The 26373-nt window shown below is 40.5% G+C and overlaps 1 protein-coding gene across 8 annotated transcripts in view; it reads left to right on the plus strand.

Annotated features, from left to right (window-relative positions):
• Sil1 (SIL1 nucleotide exchange factor) overlaps positions 1-26373 on the plus strand; it is a 262407-nt gene that overhangs the window by 33588 nt on the left and 202446 nt on the right. For all 8 annotated transcript variants that reach the window (XM_046460366.2, XM_046460368.2, XM_046460365.2 and 5 more), the window contains one exon: positions 22707-22821. In XM_046460366.2, coding sequence (XP_046316322.1) covers positions 22717-22821 — 105 coding nt within the window. In that variant the 5' untranslated portion in view covers positions 22707-22716. The remainder of the gene's footprint in view (positions 1-22706; positions 22822-26373) is intronic.

The following is a 26373-nucleotide window of genomic DNA, read 5'->3' on the forward strand; positions in this document are numbered from 1 at the left end:
GTGCCATGCCAGGGAGATGTAGGAGAGGGCTCTTCCCCCCGCCCCCCCTTTCTTCTCTTTCACAGTTTATGCACACCTGTGTGTTCCCAGCACTTTGCACAAGTACATAGTACATAATAGGTGCTTGGAGATGTCTGAATAAATGAAAACAGTGGTTTTTGAGCAGGACCTTCTTTCTTTCCTGTTGACCCTCCCTGGAGTTCCTCAGTCTGCTATTTGTTAATTTCTTTGTACACTTGTTCATTATTCCTTCTGAGCTGTTATGAGGGACAACTGTAGGCAATGGGGTGAAGGGAAGGTTTCTGTTGAGTTGAGGCTGGGAGGCATAGTCAAACCTTTCTTTCCTCTTCAATTCCTATTTTGTCGTTTTATTTTTGAAAAGTAAGAGTTCCAAGGTACTGTCAGCACCAGCAACATCCTCCTAAAAATTGCCTTCTTTCATCTGCTTTTGTGGCACAAATGTTTCTACCAAATGAATTTTATTATGGTAAGGGAGTGTTGTAGGGGACAGATGAGGCAAGGCACCAAAGATAGCAGGAGCTGTAGCCAGGTTCAGAGGGCACAGCTTTCACTATAATCAATTAATCCCCTGAACCCTGAGTTCAGGTAGTTTCAGAATTTTATACCCAGCATGTAAGGGGAGGGGCTCAGAAGTTCACATGACTGCAGAAGTTCACACAAAAGCAGGCTTTACTTCACTGTTTTGGGCAAGTTAACCCTTCAAGGACAACACCTGAGAAGGGTAAAGCTTCCTCTCCCCTTTCTTTCCTCCCCCTGCCGGCTGTTACCATGGAGCCCAATTGGTAGACTTCTCTTATCTTAGAAATGTAGATATCTCTGTGAAGCTCCAGCTCAAGGCCAGAAGCCTTGTTAAAGGATTTGTCTTTTTTTTTTTTTTTTTTTAAATCACATTTTGCATTTGCAAACACACTTCTACAAACTACTATACTGGAAAAATGTTTGTGAAAAACAGGTAAAGGGGTGCCCAGCACCTGGAGTGCTGATTTCTTCCAGATCAGTGGCCAAAAAACAGAGCAACAGGAAAATAGGAAGTTTACCTACATTGAGCTCTTTTGTAGACACTCTTTTGCTGATAGTCCTAAAATCAATTATGGTGAAGATTTCTAGAGAAGCTTAGTTAAGATTTTCTGTGGAGGAGGGTGGCGGAGGGAATAGGGATGAAGACTTTTAAGCTCAATGGTTATACTTGTAGTTTTTCTTCCAGGGCAGGGAGGGGTGCAGTTGTTGGGAACCATGATTGCCTTGTGTGGAATTTGATTTTATAATTATAGGTTGGCTTCAGGCTCTGGGCTCCCAAGGTACTGGCATTTCTAGAGGATTCATGCTGGTACCAAACCTTCCCTGTAGCCCACTTTCTAGCTTCTGCTGCTGTTGAATGAGCTGCCCAAGTGCCTCTCTTCATCAGAAGAAAAAAGTAACTTTTATTGAGAGCCATTCACAAGTGCTTCGGTGACTGGATGGTGGTGGGTATTCCAGAAACTCTGGGCTAAGCAAATAAGAGATCCATTAAAGCCGTGAGCCTTCTGCCTCCTCATTGCACTGATTTGCTTGGGTTTGGCTTCACTGAATGTCTGTGGGGACTTCTCTCCCCTGGAGGGTGAGGGTGATTGGAGCAATTTGGGCCTGTGAGCAGGCTCACTGGGGAAGGGAGATATTTAGTATACAAAATTGATGATGTATAGGAGTGGATAGACTGGAAATTGGGGAAGAAAGAAGAGGGATATTAAGAACTCTTGGGTTTCTGGCTTGTATAAGAAAGCTAGGCAGCTCTAGTGGAAGATCAGGCATGTGGAGCAAGGGCTCACCTTTGGACTTGTTGAGTGTATATACAAGAAGAGAATATAGCAGGAATAGCCTTCAGGGAAAGATGGCTTAAAGGCTGTGTTTTGAATCTCAAGCTGCTTTCCTGTTCAAATGATCCACCAAGGTGGGCCATTGTTGGTTAGTAATACAGTCCACTCTAGATTCTGTTTACTGGATCCTTCTGTTAAGGGAACTAGAAATGGAGAGTTTGCAGAACAAACAAACCACTGAACTGCATAAAAATTCCCAAATTATTGTGACTGACTTCTCCTGATAGCAGGCTTATATTATAGCAGTCTTCTTTTTTCTCCTTTCTCATCTCTCCTTCACCATAATGTAGTTCTGAAAAGAAGAGAGATTTGCTAAGAAAGTACAGTGAACTATATGTTTGAAACCTAGCTAAACTGTCTGTCAAAGAGGGTTCTATCATGAGGTTACTGCCTATAAATCCTTTGCTCTAGCATATATTTGTTCCAATAAGTGCATGTTCATAGTTTCACGCCTCCAGGCCTTCAAAAGGCACTCTGGTCTCTGGCTGGGATGCCTTTCTCAGGGTCTTTGTTTAGCTAATTTCTCCTTTTACTCTTCAAAGCTTACCTTTTCCAGGAAGTCTTCCCTGACCCCAATCCCCTAAAGGAATCATCTTGTTCTCTTCTGCCTCAGGGGTATCTCTGACAGGGATTTTTTCCCCCCTACTACTGGGAATTGAACCCAGGACCTCATGCATATAAGGCAAGTCCTCTATCATTGAATCACATTCCTAGCCCACTGACAGGGCTCTTTAGCTCAATATTTGCTATATAACTGCTGATTTGCTCATCTGTCTCCATTGCCCTCCTAGAAGCTCCTGGAGGACAAAACCCCTATTTATTTATTCATCACATCCCAGGCACCTGGCACATATCTGAGATATAGCATGTTTCAACAAATATGTGTGAAAGGATATATCATCATCTGGATGTGTTGGGATGGTGACTGGATGTTTGTTTCCTAGTAGGCAGTACAGATTTCTTAATTTTTTTCACAGTGCACTGAGTTTTGCTCTTTTGATAGGTCTCTTATATGGGAAGGTATACAGGGTCTTTGCAAAAATATTTTTTTCTGGATTGGCATGACTGTTAACTGTTCATCTGCGGTTGAAATGGCTTTGGCGTGGGTGTGGAATGGCAGGTAGTAAGTGAACAGCATGTCTGGGCTGTGTATTCATGGTATTCTCCTTTTTTTTTGGATGCTCTCCACATTTCTGTGAGCTACAACCCAAACATCTGGCTCTTCTGAAGCTGGGGCTCATGTCTGATTGTTTGTGGGAGTGTTTGCTTTTCAGGGTAAGAATCTGCAGTTTTAACCAAGTTTTCTCTACCCAGTGTTTTCTGCTGGCATCACCAGGGGCTGCAGTGGCTGTTTTAAGGAGAGCTGCCACAAGAGGAATCCCTGAGCAGTGAGAGAGGGAATGGATAATTGGAAAGAGTCTCCTTCTTTTTGGAAGAGCAAGCCTTTAGGTAAAATAGAGGAAGATTAGGGAGGAGCTGAGTGATGGACACAAAAAGTAAGGCCAACAGAGTGATTATCCTGTAAGGAAAGTAGAATGAGCTGGGGTCTCTGCTGTAAGAATCAGGCAAAGGTCCACTTGACATTTCTCATACCCTTATTGCTCTTAAAATGATATTGTACTCATGACCCACTAGAATTGGGTTCAGGGAAACGGCTGCCCAAAATCTAGGCTCCAAATGCTTCATGATCCTTGGCCAGACATGCTCTGCCTGGAAGCAGTTAGTGAGACAAACTGTTTCCGGATATGTTAGATGAGCAGGTAGCTGGCATGCCATTCCCTTTTAGCAAATCTGGTTGGATGAGAAGTCTGGCTGGCAAGCTGTCCCCATGGAGACTATTGTGGCAGGAGAGACTTCCGGGGTCCTGCTGACATTCCCATCACCAGCTCACTCATTGGAACCCAGAGTCCCTTTGCATGTTCCAGTCTAGGATGCTGCTGTTGACTGAGCTGTACCCCTGTCAGTTGCAGGCTGATGAATCCTGGCAGGCTGGGATTTGATTGGTGGCATCTTGCAGGGCCCCCTGACTCAACCTGCTGTCACAAATCCTCTTGTGTACCTTTTGTACACATGCCTGAATGTTTCGTGATGTACCACTCTTAAGAACAGATGCCAGATGGGAAAAGTAACTCTCTTAGGTTTATGAGCACCCCTTTATAAAATGCACTTTAAAAAATAAACTGTATCCTGGTTTGGCATTTTTCCAAGCTCAGAATGTGTTTATTTGTCATGTTCTTGCTGCCCTATGAGGACCAGCAGAAACCATGAAGAGAAACCACCTCATTAGGAGGCTCTAGAAGAAAATCAGGGCTCTCTTGGCATTTCCCCAGGGATATGGGCTGCTCCTCTTCTACATTCTGCCAAGGCCATGGCCTGGGAAAAGCTCTATAGGGTAGTGTGCTCTGTGCCAGTGTCCAAGAGTCTAAGGAATTTAATTAAGCAACTAATAGTCTAAGAGATGTTTAAAGTTAAAGTATGATTTGTTGACATTAAACATGGTTATTTAAATATCAGTTAATTAGTGCTTTTTAATATTGCTTCTTGAACTCAAGTTTGGTTACTGCAGTTGACATAGATACTTGATAAATGCAAGTTCAGTGTGGAGGCGTGGGGCACAGTTGAACATGGACTTGGAGGAGAGGAAGAGAGAACACATAATTTACAGCTGCTGAAATAATTCAGCTGTTTCCCTTGCTGATTGCTCTCCTCCTCTGTACTGCTGATGCAGTGAATTGTTAATGGAATAGGCTCTTGCTGTGCCAATCAGGGTTGGGATGAGGCTGTTTCGATGGTTGGGAATAAACTTGGGAGATTGAGAGGAACACTTAAAGTTTGAAACTAATGTCACCTTCCCCCGCAACTCCAGCACAGGACCTAAGCATTAGTGATCTGAGGGCTGTATCTTCTTAGGTGAAAGCAGGCTCTAACCTGTGGAATGTTGTTGATTGGGTAATGAGGCACAATGGTGGGGATGAGAGTCTAGGGTTAGAGTTCACGTTACAGAGTTTCAAACTCAGTAGTCTATAGATTGTAAACACCTCTGTGGAATGTCTTCTGCTTAGAAAAAGCAGCTTTATATGTCTGCCTGGGCAGATGTCACTATTTTGGATTAAGGTGTTCATCTGCTTGCTTGTTCATGTTGGCGTTCATTTATTTATTTGTTCATTGGCCATGCTTTTATGGAATGCTTGCTGTGTGTTAGATCTGCACTAGCTAGGGATAGAACAGTGGATGAGGAAGGAGTCCATGCCCTCAGGGAGTTTATATTTACAGTACAATTTGATGGATCTCATGATAGCTGCACAGAGAATTATGGGAGTATACAGAGGAATTATAAAATATGGCAAATAAAATCTGTAAGGATATAAAAGTGTCCATCTTACCACGTTGGGCTTATCTCAAGAATTGAAGGATGATTTCACAGTAGAAGATATAAATATAAAATTTGCCACATTAGTAGGTTAAAGGTAAAACTGTATGATCATCTTAGAAGCTATAGAAAGCACACTTGATAAAAAATTAAATACCCATTCATGATAAAACTTCCTGGCAGTTTAGAAAAAGAAGGAGATTTCTTGACTTTGACAAAGAGTATCTGAAAAAACTATAGAAAATATAATTTTTGTTTCTTAAAATTTTAGAAGTGAGAACAACACAGTGTATCTATGTACCAAATATCCAGTTTTAGCAATTACCAACATTTTTAATGTGGTAAATTATATAAGCATAAAATCTGTCATTATGACTATTTTTAAGTATACAATTAAGTGGTATTAATTATATTCACAGTATTGTGCAATCCTCATCATTATATGCTTGTAAAACGTTTTATCATGTCAAATAGAAACTCAGTACCCACTAAGCATAACTTTTATTACCTATTTCCTCCCCAGCAGCTGTTGGTGATCTTTCTGTCTCTATGAATTTGCCTATTCTAGATAGTTCATATAAATAGAATTATAGAATATTTGTTTTGTTTGTGTTTGGCTTATTTTTCTTAGCAAATGTTTTCAAGGTTCATCCATGTTGTAGTACATATCAGACCTTCATTTTTTTTGGGTGGCTGAGTAATATTTTGTTGTACATATGTACTACATTTTGTAAAAATCTATTTGTCAATGAATATTTGAGCATTTTTACCTTTTGAATATTTTGAATAATGCTGCTATGAACATTCAAAACAGAATTTGTTTGATTCATTGTTTTCAGATTTTTGGATATCTATCTTGAAAAGTAGATGTGGCAATTTTATACTTAACTTTTTTTCCCATAATTTTTATTGGTGCATTATAGTTGTAAATAATGGTTGGATTTGTTGTTATGTAGTTGTTCCTGAACACAATATAAAATATAATTTGGCCAACATCATTCCCCAGTCTGCTTATCATTTTAATGAACCACTAAACTTTTTCACAGCAGCTTTACCATTTTACATTCCCACTAGTGCATGTATGAGGGTTCCAGTGTCTCTACATCTTCTCCAAACACCTGTTATTTTTCTTTTCTATAACCATGCCTAGTAGATTTGAAGTGGCTTTGATTTGATTTCTTTAATGACTAATGATATTGAGCATCTTTGCATGTGCTTACTGGCCATTTATGTTTTTGGAGAAATGTCTATGTAAGTCCTTTGACCATTTTAAAATTGGGTTTGTCTTTTTGTTGTTAGTTGTAGGAGTTGTTTATATATTATTGGTACTATACCCTTATCAGATATGTGATCAGCAAACATTTTCTCCCATTCTCCTATTTGTCTTACCATTCTTTTAATAATGTCCTCTGCACAAACTTTTTAATTTTGTTGAAATTCAGTTTATCATTTTTTTTTCTTTTAACACCTATGATTTTGGTGTCATATCAAGAAACCATTGCCAAATAAAGGTTATGAAGTTTTTCCCTTATGTTTTCTTCTAAGAATTTTACTGTATTAGCTTTTTAGTTTAGATCTTGATTCATTTTTAGTTAATAGCACCCTTACTAAAAATCAACTGACTGTAAATGTGAGGGTTTAAATCTGTTCTCTCAGTTCTATTTCTTTGGTTTTTCCTCATTTCGATACTAACTCTTTGTGGTAAATTTTGAAATTGGACTTTCAAATTCTCCAACTTTGCCCCTGATGCCATTTTGTTCTTTTTCAAGACTGTTTTGAGTAATTAGGGTCCTTTGAAACGCCATATTAATTTTAGTATGCGTTTTTCTGTTTCTGTAAAAAGTGCCCTGGGAATTTGATAGGAATTGCATTGAATCAATGTATTGCTTTTGGTAGTATTGTTATTTTATCAGTACTAAATCTTTTAATCCATGAACCCCAAATGTCTTTCCATTTATTTAGGTCTTCTTTAATTTCTTCAGCAGTTTTCATTATATAGTTATTTTGCCTCCTTAAATTTATTCCTAAGGATTTTATTCTTTTTTGATGGTATTTTAGATAGAACTGCTTTCTTAATTTCCTTTTCAGATTGTTCATTGCTAGTGTATAGAAATACAGTAGTAAATAAATAAAGTAGTGTTGATTTTGCACTCTGCAACTTTGTTGAATTTATTAGCTCCAGCAAGTTTATTTATTATTTTTTAAGAGTCTTCCAGGGTTTTCTACATATAAGACTGTGTCATCTGCAAATGTAGATAGTTTTATTTCTTTATTTCTGACATGGATGCCTTTTATTTTTGCTTGCCTAATTATTCTGGCTAGAACTTTCAGTATTATGTTTAATAGAAAAAAGTAGACATCTTTACCTAGTTCCTGATCTATGGGGAAAAGCTTTCAGTCTTTTGCCATTGACTATGATGTTAGCTATGGGTTTTTCATATATGCTTCTTATTACGTTGAGGATATTTTCTTCTTCTTTTTTTTTTTTAGATGGCAATTTTTTTTTTATTGGTTGTTCAAAACATTACAAAGCTCATGACATATCATCTTCCATACATTTGATTCAAGTGGGGTATGAACTCCCATTTTTTACCCCAAATACAAGTTGCAGAATCACATCGGTTACACATCCACATTTTTACATAATACCATATTAATGACTGTTGTATTCTGCTACCTTTCCTATCCCCTACTATCCCCCCTCCCCTTCCCTCTCATCTTCCCTCTCTACCCCATCTGCTGTTGTTTAATTCTCTCCCTTGTTTTTTTTTCCCCCTTTCCCCTCACAAACTCTTATATGTAATTTTGTGTAACAATGAGGGTCTCCTTCCATTTCCATAGTTTCCCTTCTCTCTCCCTTTCTCTCCCCCCACTCGTCTCTGTTTAATGTTAATCTTTTCCTCATGCTCTTCTTCCCTGTTCTGATCTTAGTTGCTCTCTTTATATCAAAGAAGACATTTGGCATTTGTTTTTTAAGGATTGGCTAGCTTCACTTAGCATAATCTGCTCTAATGCCATCCATTTCCCTGCAAAATCCATGATTTTGTCATTTTTTAGTGCTGCGTAATACTCCATTGTGTATAAATGCCACAGTTTTTTAATCCATTCATCTATTGAAGGGCATCTAGGTTGATTCCAAAGTCTAGCTATTGTGAATTGTGCTGCTATGATCATTGATGTGGCAGTATCCCTATAGTATGCTCTTTTAAGGTCCTCAGGGAATAGACCGAGAAGGGCAATAGCTGGGTCAAATGGTGGTTCCATTCCCAGCTTTCCTAGGAATCTCCATACTGCTTTCCATATTGGCCGCACCAGTTTGCAGTTCCACCAGCAATGTACAAGTGTACCCTTTTCCCCACATCCTCGCCAGCACTTGTTGCTTGACTTCATAATGGCTGCCAATCTTACTGGAGTGAGATGATATCTTAGGGTGGTTTTGATTTGCATTTCTCTGACTGCTAGAGATGGTGAGCATTTTTTCATGTACTTATTGATTGATTGTATGTCCTCCTCTGAGAAGTGTCTATTCAGGTCCTTGGCCCATTTGTTGATAGGGTTGTTTGTTATCTTATTGTTTAATTTTTTGAGTTCTTTGTATATTCTGGATATTAGGGCTCTATCTGAAGTGTGAGGAGTAAAAATTTGTTCCCAGGATGTAGGTTCCCTATTTACCTCTCTTATTGTTTCTCTTGCTGAGAAAAAACTTTTTAGTTTAAGTAAGTCCCATTTGTTTATTCTTGTATTTAACTCTTGGGCTATGGGCGTCCTATTAAGGAATTTGGAGCCCGACCCCACAATGTGTAGATCGGAGCCAACTTTTTCTTCTATCAGGTGCAGAGTCTCTGATTTGATATCTAGCTCCTTGATCCATTTTGAATTAACTTTTGTGCATGGCGAGAGAAAGGGGTTCACCTTCATTTTGTTGCATATGGATTTCCAGTTTTCCCAGCACCATTTGTTGAAGATGCTATCCTTTCTCCATTGCAGAGGATATTTTCTTCTATTCCTGCTTTACTTAGTGTTTCTTGTCATGAAAGGGTATTAGATTTTGTCAAATGCTTTTTCCTTAGTAGTTGAGATGATCATGTGTTTTTTTCCCTTTCATTCTGTTTTTTTTTAAAATTTTTTTGTAGTTATAGATGGACAGAATGCCTTTATTTTATTTGTTTATTTTTACGTGTGCTAAGGATCAAACCTAGTGTCTCGCATGTGCTAGGCAAGCGCTCTGCCACTGAGATATAGCCCCAGCCCCAGCCTCATCCTTCATTCTGTTAATGTGACATATTACATTGGTTGATTTTCATGTTGAGCCACCCTTGTATTCCTGAGATAAATCCCACTTGATCATGTTGTATAATCCTCTTAATATGCTGCAAAATTTGGTTTGCTAATATATTGTTCGTAATTTTTTGCATGTATATTCATGAGCGATATTTGCCTGTAATTTTCTTGTAGTGTCTTTATCTGGCTTTAGTATCAGAGCAATACTGATCTCGTAGAATGAATTAGGAAGTCTTATGTGTTCTGCTTTTGGAAGAGTTTGAAAACAATTGGTGTACTGCTATCCTTTTTAACAGGCTTTGCTGGTTAGGTCCTGGGCTTCTTGGCCTGGAGTTGCTTATTTGGAGCGCTGGTTTTGAAGCTGGGCCAGGTGAACTTTTTAGTATTTTTGTTGTTTTGTTTTGTTTTGATGCCTCCATCTTGGCTATCTGTCTAGGGAAGCAGCCATGCTAATGATGCAGACTGGAGTCTCTACTGGCAAACTGGTCAAGTTGTCAAGTTGGACTTTAAGACTTTAGCTTTTTCCATGTGTTCTCTTGTTTTCTTGGGCTGATGAGGTGGATGGTCTGATATTGTGCTTGTTGAATAAGAGCCATCTAAAGGATCAGAATAGGTCTGTTGACAGTGGGGTGGATTCTGTGTGGAAAATAACATTTATTTGGGATGGGAAAGTAGTGTAGTGTAGAGTGCTTACCTAGCATATGTAAGACCTTGGGTGGTTCAATCTTCAGCATCCTCCCTCCCCCTAATTTAAGGGCTGGGGATGTAGCTCAGTGGTGGAGCACTTGCCTTGCATGCACCAGGTTCTGTGTTCAATCCCAAGTACTGCAGAAAAAAAAATAATCTAACATTTCAGGATAAAAGACTCCACTTAACATAGCTTTTCATTATTCTAAGGTCACAAATGATCATAGATGTGACTACACATATTTTTTCAAAGTAGTAATTTGTGTGTGTGTGCGTGTGCGCACGTGTGCCAATTATTACACTTTGTTCTTCCACCCAACAGTATTTTATGTACTTGTGTTTGTGTAATACCATGGTCAAATTTTTTAAAGACTTTTTATTTTTAGTAATAGATGACACAACACCTTCATTTTATTTATTTATTTGTTTGTTTATTTATTTAATGTGGTGCTAAGGATCAAACCCAGTGTCTCACCCGCATGAGGCAAGCACTCTGCCACTGAGCCACAAACCCAGCCCCCCACAGTCAAATTTTCTTAAACCTATTTTCATGGTAGTATCATTACCTATTGTGCTGTTTTCAATGACTTTTTAAAAAATATTGCTTTTATTTAATCAGCAGATTTTTAAAAATACCTTTGTTTTATTTATTTATTTTTATGTGGTACTAAGGATCGAACCCAGTGCCTCCCACTTGCTAGGCAAGTGCTCTATCACTGAGCCACAACCCCAGCCCCTCATCAATAGATTTTTTTTTTTTGAGTACCAGACATAATGCTGGGCAAGATATAGCAATGGGGTTTGGTAGAGAGTTGTCTTTTCCTTTGTGGAGTTTCCAGTCACATGGATTCTAGTTGTTGCAGGTTTATGAACTTCACTGATCACCAAAGACAGCTCTGAGCAGGATGAGAAGGTTGTGTAGTCCCTGGTACTGGTTCCTGTTATTGCCTTCTGAAATGAGGAGATCTTTGCAGGATAGAGGCAGTTCTGCCCATTACTGAGCTCTCAGTATAAGTCCAGAATGAGAAATCCTGAAACCATGGCAGAGGGGCTCTGAAATGGGGCTGCTGTTTCCTAGGCAATACTCTGCTTAATATTTTTAGTGCGTGGTCATGGCAGAACTAAATGTAGTTTCTGATCCCAAATTGGTAATAAATGTAGACGTATTTAGAGTCAGAAACAATGCATTTAAAATCCTCTGCTCCTTAATTGTCCTGCCAAGTGCTGAGTTTAGGTTTCTTTGTTTCTTGGCTACCTACCCAGCCTCCCACCATCTCTTGGAGAAGGCGCCTGGGTTTTCTCTGGGTGTTGGGTGGGATTGTGAAACCCGTGAGTTATGGCTCCCTGAGCTGTATTGAAAGGCATCTGATTTTTATGTTTCTGCCCACGTATGTAAATGTGTACATTTTAAAATTCATCTCCCTTTCAAGTTTTTAAAGATCTGGTATTATAAATAGTCTTGGGCTCTCAGGCGTGTTAAAAATAAAATATAATGTTTCAGTTGCTGACTTACCTGGAAGGCATAGTCAATGCCAACATGGTAGTAGTGAGTTTTGTGCATGGTGAGCCATCCTCTTATTGCTATGAAGTGTTTCTATAAGTAAATGTTGTTTTCCTGGGGCTCCTCAATCAAGTTTAAGGAACACCTTAATTGTTGCCTATTTCATCCTTACAAAGTTGTAATTTGTGTTTCAGGTTGTCCAGAACAGTATCTGTTTTCTCAAGGCATATGCCTCAGGTGGGCTTTCTTTTTAATAATTGAACTGTCTGAGCCTCAGGTGTGGCAAACCACCTTATTCACTGATTGTGAACAGACTTCAGCCTCCTGAGGCAGTGATGGCATCTTTTGTATATTCTGTCCCATAGTATGGTGCCTACCATGCTCAGGAAACTGAGGCTATTGCTAAAATATCTGTGTGGTGCTTGTTTTTAGAGTGTGAATACTGAGTGTTTATAATCCACAGTGGCACAGAATAATGGTTTGTGTTTTACAGATTTTCAGATAGTCCTTTTGGAGTTATGGACTGGAAATCATACCTTTCTCCCTATTTTAGTCCCACTAAGAGAACTTGACATTCTCTGGAAGCCTAGAGACAGCAGGGGGATGGAAATATAACCTGATTCCTCCCTATTTACAGGTTGTAGTGTGTGGACGAGTGTGTGAGAGTTCCTGGTGTTCTTTGGGAACAGACTATAGAGAAAGCCTTTCATGCCTACTGTCAGGAAATCCAGTTATTATTTTGAAAGAGTAAAGGTGGGAATCTTGGGGTCCTTACTCCCTGGATGCCAGCTATTTCAGTTTAGGGTGGCCATAGCAATCTAGTTGGTTTCACTGGCTTTGACTACTCTTGCTATCCCTAAACTCCTCCTTAAAGGTACAAGAGTGGCAGCAGGAATTTGGAGACAGACCTGAGTCATCAGGAAGCTGAGCTCTGTAGTGTTTGGTCAACTGGCACCGATGTAGAGCCAGCCAGCTTCACTTAAGGTTTAAATGGAAATGTGCCTCTTACCATCCAGAGTACAGTCCAGACATGTGGGCAGACCTGTGGCTTAGGAAACCTGATCTCCAAGAAGGGGCTTGGTTGTCAGAACAGAAAACAAGGGGTTAAAGCCCTCATTAGTTTTGTTTATCTGGTATTTTGCTCAAAATTTTCTGTAATGATTGTTATTATTAAGGCTATGAGCTTTTGAAACCCCACTTTGCATCCAGCACTATTTATTTATTTTTGTATTTTTATTTTATTTTTTTGGTATCAGGGATTAAACTCGGGGCACTTAATCACTGAGCCATGTCCCCAGCTCTTTTATTTATTTAAGTTTTTGGGGGGCGAACTGGGGATTGAATAAGGAGCACTTGGCCACTAAGCCACATCCCCAGCTCTATTTTGTTGTTTAGTTAGAGATAGGGTCTCACTGAGTTGCTTAGCATCTCACTTTTGCTGAGGCTGGCATTGAACTAGCGATCCCTCTGCCTCATCCTCCCGAGCTGCTGGGATTACAGGCATGCGCCACTGTGCCCAGCCCCAGCTCTTTTTTGTATTTTATTTAGAGACGTGGTCTCACTGAGTTGCTTAGGGCATAGCAAGTTGCTGAGGCTGACCTTGAACTCACATCTACCTGCCTCAGCTTCCTGAGCCTCTGGGATTACAGATGTGGGCTACCATGCCTGGCTATTTTTGTATATTTTTTTAGTTATACATGACAGTAGAATATGTTTTGACATAATATATGGAGTATAACCTACTATTCTTGTGGTTGTACATAATATTTATTTATTTATTTATTTATTTTAAATATTTGTATTAGTTGTTCATGGACCTTTATTTTATTTACTTATTTATATGTGGTGCTGAGAATCGAACCCAGTGCCTCGCACATGCTAGACAAGTGCTCTACCACTGAGCAACAGCCCCAGCCCTATTTATTTATTTTTATGTGGTAGTAAGGATCTAACCCAGCACCTCACATATGCTAGGCAAGTGCTCTACCACTGAGCTACAACCCTAACCCCCTTTTTAGATATTTTGAGGCAGGGTCTCTCTAAGTTGCCCAGGCTGGCCTCAAACCTGCTGAGGCTGGCTCTGAACTTGACAATTCTGCCTCAGCCTTTCAAGTTGCTGGGATTACTGGGATGAGGATCCTCTCTTGAAAAGCTCTCTCTGATAAGTGGTGGGAGGGGAGGGGAGGGGTTGGGGAGATAGGAAGGATAGTAGAATGAAACAGACATTATTATTACTGTGTGTATATATGTGACTGCAAGACCAATGTGATTCTGCAACCTGTGTACTCAGAGAAATGAGAAATTATATCCCATCTGATTCAAATGTATGATATGTCAAGATCACTGTACTGTCATGTGTAACTAAGTAAAACAAATTAAAAAAAAAAAGAAAAGCTCTCTCTGGCCTCATTGCCCAAATCCAGTGGATTGACTCCTCAATCTGATGATTCCAATCTCTTGACATTGCTGCCCACAACTTAATTTTCTTTCTTTCTCTTTTTTGGTGGTACTGGGGACTGAACCCAGGACTTCACACATATTAGGCAAGTATTCTACCAGCTCTTTTGAAAATTTTACGTTTTGGGATAGAGTCTTGATAAATTGATTGTCTGCCCTTGAACTTGGGATCCTCCTGCCTCAGTCTCCCTCGTAGCTGGGACGGTAGGTGTGTGCCATAGCACCCAGCAATTCTCTCCTTTTTAGACTTTTGTGATTCTGAATTAATATTGTTGCTGTTACTCTGGTTCCTTGCTTGCTTGCTTTCTTTTCCTAACCCACAGCCATTAATTGAAGACGTGTTGGTCAACTGTCCTTTTTTCTCTATGGTTTTCTAATAACTTTACTCTTGTTATTTTGTTATCACCTCTTTGCTGATGACACCAAAAGTTTGCCCTGCCCAGCCCTATCTCCTTATTTGTCTTCTATAGGTATAAAGTTGCCAGAGCATTCCTGGTTCTACACAGAGACTCTGTGTCTAGTGACATTGAACTGATTATTCCAGATATAGATACCCAGTGCCTGCTGTATCTTTTGGGTCTTCAGCAGTCCAAATAAAGATTGAGCCTTAAGCTTCCTTCCAACATTCAGATTCTTTGAGTCTGTAACCAGGTAGGATAGATCTGGAAAGGGTAGGCTGGGTTTCCTTTAATTTAGTTACTTTGCTTGTCACTTGATTTCTTTTAGAGCCATTCTCTTATGCATTGAGATTGTAGATTGTAGTTTTTTTTTTTTTAAAGATTGTGGTGATTGTTTTTATACCTTTATTTTGTTTATTTATTTTTATGTGGTGCTGAGGATTGAACCCAGTGCCTCGCACATGCTAGGCAGGCACTCTACCACTGAGCTCCAGCCCTGAGATAGTAGTTTTTACTAATGGGCTTAGCTATCTTCTTAAAGATACTTTATTCCTACTAGGTTACAGGTGGGATAAGTCATATTCTCCTATCTCTTCTTCCCACTTTATCCCATCTTGTTTGGCCCTCCTTCCCAGGCTGTAGTCCCAGCTGGACCTATGGGACCCTCCTTGGCTCCCTTTGGTGTCTTGCAGGACCAGCAGTTGTCTTTGTATTACCATTGGAAAGGCTCTCTCTTGCAGTCTGTAATAGTGGCTTTTTGCCTTCATAGCTCTCTGGTCAGGTACAGGCTTGGGTTCCAGCAGCCTCTTCTATTCCTTCGTGGATGCCTTGAGCAATCTGTTTGCTTGGACCTAGGCATTACTTCAATACTTGGGGCAAATACTATATCCCCATTGTACAAATGGCCAGTTCTGAGTCTAGTCTAGCCAGTTAGGGGACTGAACTATAGTCTGCAGCCACACTTCTTTTGTTGTTCAAAGGCTCTTTCTATTTTATTATATCTACCCCTTGACTTTCTGTTTAGTATGGGTCTTAGGGCGAAAATCCTGTTTGTCTCACTACTTCAAACTTTTTTCTCTTGTCTTTCAATTCTTCTTTAAAATTCTATTTCTCAGGCCTTTGCACGTTGTTCTCCCTTGTCACGGCTGTCCTTTCAGTGTCCTCTTTGCATTGTTTTTTCAGCTTTATATTTGTCTGCTTAAATTAGGTGGTAAGCTTCTGTTTGTGCAGAGGTGAGTGACTGTATGTGTGTATATGAGTTTGTGCAACCCATAAATAGTAATGAATGTGTGTCTGTGGGAAGAGCTCATCCTCTAACCTTCAGTTTATAAAGCAGGGGATTGTCTTACAGCTGTTCCTGCAGCTGGCAGTTCTATGAGCTGGCAGCCTGGCTCTCTGGATGACAGTATGCTGGGAAAAACTCTGAATGGGTTAGGTCTGCCTTGGAATTTCAGCAGAAAACTGGTTTGAGTCTCTTCATTTTCAGGCATGGGTGTTCTCCTTTATCTATTACTTTCAACTTCTGGAAGTGGCTACCCAACAAAAGCCCGCCCTACTACTTTGAACCATGGGTAAGCTGGAGAGTATGTGGATCTTGCAAGAGGTAATACCTCTGGACAGTTATTCCAGCTGCCCTGGCTGGCTGTGAATCCAGGGACAATAGCCCTCATCCCCATTCCAGTGATGGAGGAATAGCCAGGTGCCAGGTGCTGTCCTAACTACTTTCCATGCATTGCTTTGTTTAATCCACCTTACCACCCTTAGAACTAGGAACTTTATTATACCCATTTTATAGGTGAAGAAACTGAGGCTTAGAGAAATTGTGTTCAAGATCACATAGCTAGGATTTGGTAGAACCAAGAACTAACCTCTGGTTTGTCTGACTCTAAATCCATGTACTCTGTTTTCTACTCAATATTTTTGTCTCATTTCCTCCTTATTAAATGGAAGTAGGAATTCTTGCTCTTTCACTTTTTCCAGAAGATTGAGGAAAAAGTGGACATACATTGTAGACATACATTGTAGGGTAAGATGGAACTCCAGAGACTTCAAGACAGGCTGCTGAGGTGACTTTGCTTACATAGGACACTGAAGACTTTTGTCTACCTGTGCTCTGTGATTCAGAGCAGCCAGTGTACATGGAGCCTGCCAACCAGGTCAGAAGCTGGGAGAGACCCATCAGCTCTCCTCTCTCCTCCCCCTCCCCTTTTTGTTGGCTTCTTGCCATTCTCATTTCGTTTTTTTTGTTTTCTTTTCTTAGAGAATACAAAAGTTACTGGAGGATGTCTTGTTCATACAGGGTCTAGTCCCCTCCCTAGTCTTGTCTGAATTGAGTGGAGGACAGGCACCAAGGGAAGTGGGGGTAGGTGGCCTCCTCCCACAGTCTCCACAAGCATCTGCTCTGGGCTGCAGTGAGCTGGCAATACAGATCGCTGAGAGCATCCAACATCTATTTAAGTAGAGGTACAGCCTACAAATGGCGAGTTTTGATAGAAAAATGGGCATCTTGAGTACCTTATTATCTCTTTTGTTCCAAAACTCAAGGATACTTAAGGAAAGAGTTACTGGTGGAACATTGAAATGGGTTCCTCTTTCTTGGACTCTGATTGGTAGTGTTTTAAGTTGGATGAAGGCCATAGATGTAAAGATGTATATCTGTCCTCCGTGAGAGCAGAGGATGATGAGAGGGTTTGTTCTGCAGGTTCTGTAGGGCCAGTGACCAGGGGAACCCAGGATTCATAAGTGACACCTGATTTAGGGAGGGTATCCTCTTCAGGCCAAGTGTGCTGAACCGTACTTCAGTGGTATGCTACAACTTTGGTTTTATGACAGAGACTGAAGTTTTGTGACTGCTTCTGCCAGTTCCTTTGTGATTGAGGGCCACCTTGACAAAATGTAACTGTGTGTTGCTTCTCCTTTCTCTGTTTTACCTCCCCTTCAGTCTCAGCATAAAGTCCAGGGCAAACTTTGCCTGTTCTCTCCACCTGCTGTTTTATTTATTTATTGTGGTGCTGGGGATTGAACCCATGCCCTCATGCATACTAGGCAATTGCTGTATTACTGAGCTACATTCCCAGCTTCACCTGCTACTTCTTGAGTAAAACCCAAGACCAAGTGAGATGGCTATAGGCCAGGCTTAAAAGGACAGAGGACACTGTTACCCATGCCTGCATGTTTCAGAGTTTGTGCTTGCTTTGTAAATGCCCTTTCTACGCCTGAGAAACTGTCTTGCCACCTACTTTTCTCCCAGCCTCATTTCACCTAGGTCTCTCCTCTCTTCTCAGTCCTCACACCCCTCTTATTCTTTATCCGTTTTCCGTACCATGCCCCAATTTTTGTGGATGCAATAAATAGGTTAGGTGTATAGTCCATGTGAAATTATTGAGGGGAGATGAAGGATCCATTTGTGAATCGATCTCTCATCCCGAGTATTGGCAGAAAATGTTCCTGATGCTGTGAGTCTTTGCAGGATCTGGAGGTGCCTAGGAGTCCAGAGGGAGCTGCTATTTTTCTTGTCCTCTACTCCAGGAGGTGGAGAAATTGCTGTTTGTTCACCAGCTGCCCTAACCTCTTATTCCTCAGTTCCTCTGAGTCTTCTTCCTCCTGCTCATTTGTCATCTTTGCTCGACTTCTTCCTTCTCATTTATCTTTTCCCCAGTACCAGTCTCAGTGTTTATTCCTGGCTGTAAGAAGGGAGCATCTAACAGTGTGCACATGCATAAACACATGAATACTCTGAGATAAAGGAAGGAAATCTGTGGCTTTTGGATTAATCTTTCTTTTCTTTTATTGTATGTTCTGATAATGCTGTGAGACCCTCACTTCAATTCTTTATCTCCCCTAACCACCCTGGCCAGGCCAAGCCATAGGGGTAAGAAAGGTATATAGGGCTTTAGGAAAGCTCCAGGGCTGTACCCTCTTGGGACCCATCTCCTGGTCTCATCAGCCTTTTTCTTCTTGATGTGGCCCTTGCATCTTTTTCACCCTCACCTAACCTGGCCCCTCTCCCTTTCACACCCAGGCACGGCCAGGCACCTATACAGAACCTAACACTCCAGACAGTGAACTCCCTCTTTCAGTGCCCCCAGGGAGCTAGGTTGCTTGGGGAAGCTTGCCTGACACTCAGCCATTCCATTTTGTCATGAAGAAAAAGGTGGGGTGTGAGGAGGAACTGCAGAAAGCAAGGCTTTTGCTGCTGGGTGAGTGTAGCAGCTATTTTTAGTGTCCAAGCCTTTGCTTTTCCATTTGGCTGTGCTTTTTTAGCACAGTGCGGGTCCAGCAAGGCTGTTTTCTTTCATGGCTGCAGATGTCCTTAGGAAACGTTTTTTTTTTTTTGTCTGCCCCTAGGGAGGTGTGGGCTGGGCAGAGTGGTAATAACTTCTCAGAGTGAATCTAGGCAGGGCTTTGGGCCCCACTGCAATTCTGTCATGGGGCCAATTTGTTGAGGTGGAGCAGGGAGGGGTGTAACAGAAATAGGAGAGAGAAAAGTTAATACCACACTCTTCAGAGATAACCCCTGTAATTGATTTGCTTAAGCCACCACTGGACAAACCACTGAATGAGATACATTAGGGCCCAGGGTTACACATAAAAACCTATTTAACGGGCTGGGCTAATATGGACACATTCTGAAATTTTCTAAGATTTTTGTTCTGTTTATTTAATTTTTGTCTTCTTTCTTTCCTAGTCTATTTGCCAATTTGGATTAATTCTTGATTTCCACTCTAGTTTACTAGTGAAAAATTGCTTAACTACTCCAAACAGAAACTCTGTTCCTATTAAACAGTAAGTCTCTATTACCCTTTTCCCTTAACCCCTGGTAAGCTTGATTCTACTTTCTGTCTTTGAATTAGCTATTGTAGATATTTCATGTAAGTAGAATCAAATATAATATCTGTCCTTTTATGTCTGGCTTATTTAATTTGACATAATATCTTCAAGGTTTATTCGTACTGCAGTGTGTATCATAATTTCATTCATTTTATATGATTGAATAATATTCCATTGTATGTATACCACATTTTAAAACCTGTTAATCTGTTCGTGGTCACTTGGATTATTTATAGCTTTGAATATTGTAAATAATGCTGCAGTGAACATTGCTTTATAAGTAGCTGTTCAAATCCCTGTTTTCAGTCCTTTTGGGTATATATGTAGGAGTAGAAGTGCTAGGAAATAGGGCAGTTCTATATGTTGCTTTTTAAGGAACCATCAAACTGTTTTACTTATAATGACTACACTGTTTTACTTATAATGTATGATGGTTCCATTGAATCCAAATCCTCACTGATACTTGTTATTTTACTTTTTTAAAAAAAGTTGTTATAGCCAGGCATGGTGGCTCACCTCTGTAATCCCAGCAGCCTGGGAGGTTTGAGGCAAAAGGATCACAAGTTAAAGACCAGACTTAGCTACTTAGTGAGACTCTGTCTCAAAGTAAAAAATAAAAGGGCTGAGAATGTAGTTCAGAGGTAGAGTGTCCCTAGGTTCCAAACCCAGTACCACAAAACAAAAAAAGAAAATATTATAACCATCCTAGAGAGTGATAAGTGGGGTATCATTGTGATTTTGATTTGCATTTCCCTAATGGTTAACAATGTTGAAAATATTTTCACATCCTTATTAGCTGCGTATTTATTAGCTGATTATGTTGATATTTCTCCAAAATAGATATATATCCTTTGCCCATGTTTAAATTGGGTTATTTATCTCTATTGTTGAGATTCAGGAATTCTTATATAATCTGGACATTTTTGGCTGCTGTTGTTGGCTGTGCTGGGGATCAAGCCCAGGACCTTGTACTTGCTAGGCAAGTACCTTCCACTGAGCTACACTCCCAGCCCTGTTCTGGACATTAACCCTTACCATGTATATGATTTGTAAATGTTTTATCCTGTTCTATGGGTTGTCTTTTCACTCTCTGAATGTTGTGCTCCTGTTCGTGTGAGTGTGTGTTGGTGTGATCTCAAACCCAGGGCCTCATGCATGCTAGACATGTGCTTTACCACTGAGCTACACTTCCATCCCCAATCCCTTGATAATATTTCTTGAGACACAAAATTTTTTATTTTTTAAATATTTATATTTAGTTGTAGTTGGACACAATTCCTTTATTTTATTCATTTATTCTTATGTGGTGCTGAGGATTGGACATGTACCAGGGCCTTGTACATGCTAGGCAAGCACCCAACCACTGAGCCACAACCCCAGCCCCAAGATTTTCAACTTTGATAAATTCTTATATATATATTTTTCTATGGTTGCTTGTGCTTTTGGTATTATTTTTAAGAAACCATCACCAAATCCCAAGTTATTAAGATCACACCTATGTTTTCTTATAAGGGGTTTATACTTTTAGCTCTTAAATTAAGTTCTCTGATCTGTTTTGAGTTAGATTTTGTATATGGTGTAAGGAAAGGGTCCAACTTCATTCTTTTGCATATGCAGTTATCCTAGTAGTGTTTGTTGAAGAGACTGTCGTTTCCCCCACTGAATAATGTTGGCACCCTTGTTGAAAATTAATTGATTATATATATGATTATTGATGTGCTCTATTCTATTCTTTTGGTCTACATGGTTGTCCTTATGCCAGTACCTCCCTTTTGTAGGAAGTTTTTTTTTTTTTTTTAAATTTTTATTGTTGGTTGTTCAAAACATTACATAGTTCTTGATATATCATATTTCACACTTTGATTCAAGTGGGTTATGAATTCCCATTTTTACCCCGAATACAGATTGCAGAATCACATCAGTTACACATCCATTGATTTACATATTGCCATACTAGTGTCTGTTGTATTCTGCTGCCTTTCCTATCCTCTACTACCCCCCTTGTAGGAAGTTTTGAGATCAGAGGTGTGAGTCCTCTACCTATTCTTTTTCACAATTGTCTTGGCTGTTCTGGGCTCCTTAAAATTCCATATGAATTTTAGGACAAATTTTTCCATTTCTGCAAAAAAATACCACTGGGATTTTGATAGAGATTGCTTTGGGTAATATTATCATCTTAACAATATTAAGTCTGTAATCCATGAACATAGGATGTCCTTCCATCTTTATGGTTTTAAAAATTTTAACAAATCGGGTGTGGTGGTGTATGCCTGTAATCCCAGGGACTTGGGAGGCTGAGGCAGGAGGATCACTAGTTCAAAGCCAACCTCAGCAACAGCAAGGCCCTAAGCAACTCAGTGAGACCCTATCTCTAAATAAAATGCAAAATAGGGCTGGGAATGTGGCTCAGTGGTCTAGTGGCCCTGAGTTCAATCGCCAGTACCAACAAAAAATAAAATAAATTTTTTTTTCATATTTGTTTTTGAGTTTTTGGCTGACACAACATCTTTGTTTGTATGTGGTGTTGAGGATCGAACCCCGGCCGCATGCATGCCAGGCGAGCGCGCTACCGCTTGAGCTACATCCTCAGCCCATAAAATAAAAAAAATTTTTTTTAAGGTTCTTTTTTTTTTTTAATATTTATTTTTTAGTTTTCGGCGGAAACTACATCTTTGTTTGTATGTGGTGCTGAGGATCGAACCCGGGCCGCACGCATGCCAGGCGAGTGTGCTACCACTTGAGCCACATCCCCAGCCCCCATAAAATAAAATTTTAACAGCTACTAGGGCCTATACTTTTGTTTGGCCATTTGAAAAGGAATGCGAAAGGCTTCATGGCCTGGAAATATTGAACTTTGTTGGCATAGAGGGTGTTGATGTCATCTCTTTTCAGATATGATAATGGATGTGGTTAAAAGTAGATGTAGAGGCTTACATGGACTCGGCCCATATTTGTTCACATATAGATCAGGTGGTTAATTTTTCTCTCTACCGACCATACCCAATACACTCTCTACAAGTTAAGAATCGATTATTAATTGAGGAAGGAAGGGACCAGTGCTCTGATAGCACATGAAAAAGTCCTGGGTTACTGTACAGTTCCAACCAGAGCATTTCTCCCCTTGAGTAGTTGAATCTGTTACAGGAAATGGAAGCTTGAAACTTACCTAGAAATGGTAAAAGACCTAGATACCTTTATGTAGGAAATGTCTGACATCTGCGGGGCAAGTGCCATGATAGGAATCACAGTGCTGGGGGACCAGGTTCCAGCTTTTCATGGACCTTTGTTTTCTGTGCTTGTATCTTCAGGTCCCTGACTATGGTTCCTCAGAGCCTGCCTCCATCTAGGATGGTTCCCCTGGGGATGCTGCTTGGGTTACTGATGGCCTCCTGCTTCACCTTCTGCCTCAGTCATCAGAACCCAGTAAGTGTCTTACTGAAGATAGGTGGAATTTCTAATGAGATCTGAGAAAGTCTCCCTGTCAACCAACAGGGCTTCTGTGGGATGGGGTGGACTTTTATTTTTCTTTCTTAGAGAAATGTGGCTTTTTCTTTTCCATTTCTGAGTTCACTCCCTTCTTTTTTTTTTCTTAATATTTTTTTTAGTTGTAGTTGGACACAATGCCTTTATTTTATTTATTGTTATGTGGTGCTGAGGATCGAACCCAGCGCCTCACATGTGCTAGGTGAGTACTCTACTGCTGAGCCACAACCCCAGCCCCCATTCCCTTCTTTTTAAAGCTCATGACACAGTTATCCTTTGGGGAAAAGATGATGATGCTATAGTAATGATGATAATAATAAGTAGTTTCATGTACCAAGTAGTTTCATATAAGTGCTTTATATGTAGTCTCATTTAATTCTCTCAATAACCCTATGAAGTATTATTATTATTATTCTCATTTTGAAAAGGAGAATACTTAGGGTCAGAGATTTCAAGTTACTTGTCCAAAATCACACTACCAGTTTGAGGCACAGCTGGAAAGGTCAGGATTCTCCCCATGAGCTGACTGCCTATGCGGTGAGCACCAAGTAAGATTCTGCTTCTTCCTCTTCTTTCTTGCTTGTGATTTCTCAGGCTTTTTTTTTTTTTAATATTTATTTTTTTTAGTTGTAGTTGGACACAACACCTTTATTTCACTTATTTATTTTTGTACATGGTGCTAAGGATCGAACCCAAGGTCTCGCAACACGAGGCGAGCGCTCTACCACTGAGCCACAACCCCAGCCCTCAGGCTTTCTTTATCCTCTCTCATTTTCTTCTTGTTCTTTCCAGGCCTCTCTTCATTAACTTAGACTTCATTGCTCAGGGCCCCTGTCTTTGTCACAGGCAGAAGGAGAATGCCCAAGAAGGCCTAAGTTTGGCCTGGCAGCAGCATGCTAAGCCTCCTGACCTCTTTCTCCTACCTGTCTCAGCAACAGTTTGCCCTTGGCCAGCGCCCCCATGCCCTCCTTTGAGAAAATCTGACTATCAGCTTTCTGACATTTTTACCCTCCCCTGGCCTCCTTCCCCAACCCCCAGCACTCCCACTAAATGTTGGATAAAGCGCTGGAGGCTTTGGAACTGGAGGTCCTTGAAGTGCAAATGACAATTGTGATGAATTTAATAACAATCCAGCTCAGCCAAGGTTCACCTCTGGCTCATGGCAAGCTTCCACCTTCTCTCTGAAGTCATTTGTTTTCTCTCTGCCTTTCCCCTCACTTTGTGGAGCAGGAGAGAACATACAGTTAGGAGTCACGAATCCTTTTGAGCTTTTAATGTTTTCTGACTAAGATCCTATTGGTGCTGTTTTTTTTGCCTCCTCTTCAAGGACAATGAGAATGGGATCCCAGAGGCCCTTGAAGGTGGGACTGACTGCAGCATGAGGTTGTGGCTGTAAAATGGCATTGGCAGTAAAATGGCTCTGAAAACACCTGAGGTTCTCAAGGGATTGGGGCTGTGTCCCTTCTCCAACTTGCAGCTCATGAGGATCCCCATGCCCCCTGTTGAGAGCTTTAGCAGAAGCACATTTAACAAAAGCATACTGATGAATTTACTTAAGGACTGTGTGCTAGTAAGTCCCTTTTGGATAATAGTCCAACCAAATAGATGAGCTTTCAGAGCCATAATTATTCTAGCCCATTTATATTAGCTCTATTTAGTGTAGTCTCAGAAAAATGTTAATACTGACTTTCAGCAAAAGAAGCCGCTTTTATCCTTATGTCTGTTCCTAAGCGGTTTCCATTTGTCATAATCTATCATCATGTGTAAGCACAAGTAGGAGTTGAAGCATCTTTTCTCTCATACCATAAAAATTGCTGCCCTGATGGCATTTAAAATCCAAATTATGTAGCCAGCCACCTTCACAGTAGTGAAAATGGGGTGGGGTGGTGGTACTTGTAATACTTTCTTCAGAGCCTGGAGTCCAGGCAAATGCTCCTGATGACCTGGAATTGTCTTATCTAAAGGCATGTATGTAGGCTAATGGCCATCTAGGACACCATGGCTGTGTGTACCAGTATGATCTGCAGATAGTCTCCCTTTACAGCTCCTGCTGTGTACTTCCCTGGAATGCCACATCTTAGATGGAGTGTAAATACCAAAAGGGCTGTGGTTGTGAGATATTGGCCTTAAAAAAGGTGATTGAGGAGAGAGGTGAGGTAGTGAATTACAGTAGAAGGAGCACAGGCCCTTTATATGCTCCCTTTTACCCACCTACTCTGGCAATTTGAACATTTCTGAACTTTGCTTCCTCATTTGTAAGACCAGGGTGGTACCTTCCTGTTGAGATTTTAGTGTTGATTAAAAGTGATTATATAGACCAAGCACCTATTGGGACTGGCACAATATAGTCAATAAATGTCAGACATTATTTTTAGTATGGGAGCAGCTACTTTGTGGTTTCATTTGAGCCTGTGTAAAGCAGGCTTCTGTCCCAAAATGTTGCCCTAGCAGTCTGTCTCTGTCACAGTCTATCAACCTACCATTATAAAGTCATTCATCTTTTTGGATCTTGAAGCTTTTAAGAATATCTTACTCAGATACAAGCGCAAGAAAGTATGACTTGGTAAGCTGTTGTCAGCTAACGCCTCAGTTGGGGTATCTTGCCAGTTGAGAGGAAATTGATATTTGGAATGATAATGGGTGGGAGAAGAGAGTGCTGATGATCTAGCATGGAAGGGAGCCCCAAGAAACCAGCTGAGAGGGCACCAAAGCTTGGGATTTACTTAGGAGCTGAACAAGGGTGGCCTGCTTCTCTCACTTCTTGTTTTCTCTTTCCTCCTCAGGATACTGTCTGGGCAGAGAGGCTGGTTTTGCTTGTCATTTCTGCTCCATGTTTGGGAAGAGGGATGTGATGGTAAATGTGTTCAGTGATCTTATTGCCCTAGCTTCATTCCCTCAGTGTCCAGGGTGCAGCCATTTGGACATTTGACCAGAAAAGAAACACAGAAGTGAATTGGAATTCACACATAGGCTTTGGGTTTTTGAACAGGCCGTATATCAATCCTCATCTGTAAAATGGGAATGATAATATGTGCTTCACAGATGAGACTCAGATGAACTGAGGCATGAAAGGCACTTTAACCCAATGGCTGGCTTAATAATGGTAGCTGTTGTGATCACTATAACCCCATTCTCAAGATGTTGCTTTTTCACAAAACTTCTGGAGCTCCCCCTTTGAACTGACTATACAATGTGTGAGATATTTATAGCACTGAACCTTTTTCAGTGCTCCTGGCCTTTGAGGATAGCCAGATATGACTTGGGCAAAATGTCTAAAATCACTCAGAGCCAAATCTGGTGAATAAGGTGAACTGATTGGTCAAGGGAGCACCAGTTTTGTACCATCTTCCACCAAAAGATGAGATGTTCTGTAGATAATGACAGAATTTGGGTTTGTGTTCTAAAATCTGGTTCAAAGATGATACCAAGAGAAGGTGCAGAAATCCTTTTGAGCAGTGACAGGATTATTGCAAAAATGTTTGGTCTCTCTGG

The sequence above is a fragment of the Marmota monax genome, unplaced genomic scaffold (genome assembly GCF_021218885.2).
Source record: "Marmota monax isolate L192 unplaced genomic scaffold, Marmota_monax_Labrador192_F-V1.1 WCK01_AAM20220418_F8-fsc00006, whole genome shotgun sequence".
Lineage (NCBI taxonomy): Eukaryota > Metazoa > Chordata > Mammalia > Rodentia > Sciuridae > Marmota > Marmota monax.